Source organism: Aotus nancymaae, unplaced genomic scaffold (genome assembly GCF_030222135.1).
Source record: "Aotus nancymaae isolate 86718 unplaced genomic scaffold, 86718_ANA_hifiasm-v0.15.2.pri h1tg000059l, whole genome shotgun sequence".
In the NCBI taxonomy this organism is placed as follows: Eukaryota; Metazoa; Chordata; class Mammalia; order Primates; family Aotidae; genus Aotus; species Aotus nancymaae.
Window position 1 is genome coordinate 10,224,893 of NW_026988473.1, and position 2,123 is coordinate 10,227,015.

At 34.5% G+C, this 2,123-nt stretch overlaps 1 protein-coding gene across 1 annotated transcript; it reads left to right on the forward strand.

The window, feature by feature from the left end:
* Positions 1–434: 434 nt before the first annotated feature.
* On the forward strand, positions 435–1,373 carry LOC135270170 (olfactory receptor 8H1-like). Its single transcript, XM_064365495.1, has one exon. The coding sequence runs from the start codon at positions 435–437 to the stop codon at positions 1,371–1,373; it is 939 nt and encodes a 312-aa protein (XP_064221565.1).
* The last annotated feature ends 750 nt before the right edge of the window (positions 1,374–2,123 follow it).

Genomic DNA, 2,123 nt, shown 5'->3' on the forward strand with positions numbered 1-2,123 from the left:
TAAGCCTTATCACTGAAGTTAACATATCTTGGTAGATTCAGCATCAAAATGTAATTGATCTGACTTGGATACATTACTCAAAGCTTCTACACTCTTTTTTCCTCATCTAAAATTTGTGGATAATAATAGTATCTATGGTATGATATTTTCATATGGATAAAATGTGTTAATAAAAGAAGGCATTCAGAACAATGTCAGGTTCATTCGAATTATGCAGTATCTTACATTTTTCTTATATGCAAGTGTTAATTTCTACTTATATCTATATTGGCAATAAAATTAGTTTCTTTAGTCATATTCTGTAAATTTATTGTCAAATTATAGAACACTAAACTAATAATTAAATGCTAGGTCATTCCTATAGACAGAAACCCTTTAAAGTCATTCCTGTTAAGTATCAACTTTGGTTTCTCAGCAGTTTAAAACAGTTGAACATGATGAGTAGAAGGAATAACACGAATGTGCCTGACTTCATCCTAATGGGACTGACGGATTCTGAAGAGATCCAGCTGACTCTCTTTATAGTATTCCTCCTGATATATTTAATTACTTTGCTGGGGAATGTGGGGATGATATTGATAATCCACCTGGACCTCCAGCTTCACACTCCCATGTATTTCTTCCTCACTCACCTGTCATTTATTGACCTCAGTTACTCAACTGTCATCACACCTAAAACCTTAGCAAACTTACTGACTTCCAACTATATTTCCTTCAGGGACTGCTTTACCCAGATGTTCTTTTTTGTCTTCTTGGGAGCTGCAGAATGTTTTCTTCTCTCCTCAATGGCCTGTGATCGCTATGTAGCTATCTGCTGTCCTCTACACTACCCAGTTATTATGTCCAAAAGGCTCTGCCACGCTCTTGTCACTGGGCCCTATATGATTGGCTTTATCAACTCCTTTGTCAACGTGGTTTGCATGAGCAGACTGCATTTCTGTGAATCAAATGTAGTTCATCACTTTTTCTGCGACACGTCCCCAATTTTAGCTTTGTCCTGCACGGACACATACGACATTGAAATCATGATACACATTTTAGCTGGTTTCACCCTGATGGCATCCCTTATCACAATATCTGCATCCTATGTGTCCATTCTCTCTACTATCCTGAAATTTAATTCCACTTCAGGAAAACAGAAAGCTTTCTCTACTTGTGCCTCTCATCTCTTGGGAGTCACCATCTTTTATGGAACTATGATTTTTACTTATTTAAAACCAAGAAAGTCTTCTTCCTTGGGAAGAAATCAAGTGGCTTCTGTGTTTTATACTATTGTGATTCCCATGCTGAATCCACTCATTTATAGTCTTAGAAACAAAGAAGTGAAAAACGCTCTTATTAGAGTCGTGCAGAGAAGAGAGTACTCCAGGTAATTAAAATAGCAGGAATGCTGATCATTTAACTCATGTGTTCTTTCTTTCATATTCGGTATTTTCTTGGTCTGTCTAGCAACACAATTGAATCCTTTATTTTTTTTCATTTCTGTTATGCTACCCTTTGCTTGACTAAACATGAACATTTCAAGGCGTATGTTTTTAGAAATCAAAATTGTAATTAGAAATCATAATATGTGTGTCATATTCACAGTCTATATATATGTTTTTAAAAGCAACTGATGTAAGAAATAAGAAAATATGGTTGTCCTTTAAAATTATATAACACAAATTCCTATGCATACTTCAGTTGGAAGTAAACTTATTATGGAAAAGAACTATTTGGGGACAATAATAACAGTTCCAGAAGTTATTTCATTTATTATATGGGGAAGACTTCTAACAGAGGCTTTAAGAGTACTATTTTGAAATAAAGTTTTCCAAGAGTTAGATCCTAAGTATGCTACATTTTTAGCTACATAACCCAGAATATGTAACCAAAATTTAAGACTTCATTTACTTAAGCGAACAAGATAAATAAAAACTACAAATTTGATCGGAGGGTAGTTGTAAAGTATTTAAGGTGACAATAACCAATGCTGCCCATTATCATTAGAAGATTTACATTCCTGCCCAATGCCTTTTTCGAAGAATATTTGTTTGTGCCTTACACATTACTTTTGGTTAGTTTAATTGACAGACACACAAGCAACTAAAAAGGAAAACAATGTTAGCAGTTCACAATTTGGG

Coding starts and splice junctions, on each gene's coding strand:
- LOC135270170 (XM_064365495.1), top strand. CDS start 435: ATGATGAGTAGAAGGAATAACACGAATGTGCCTGACTTCATCCTAATG.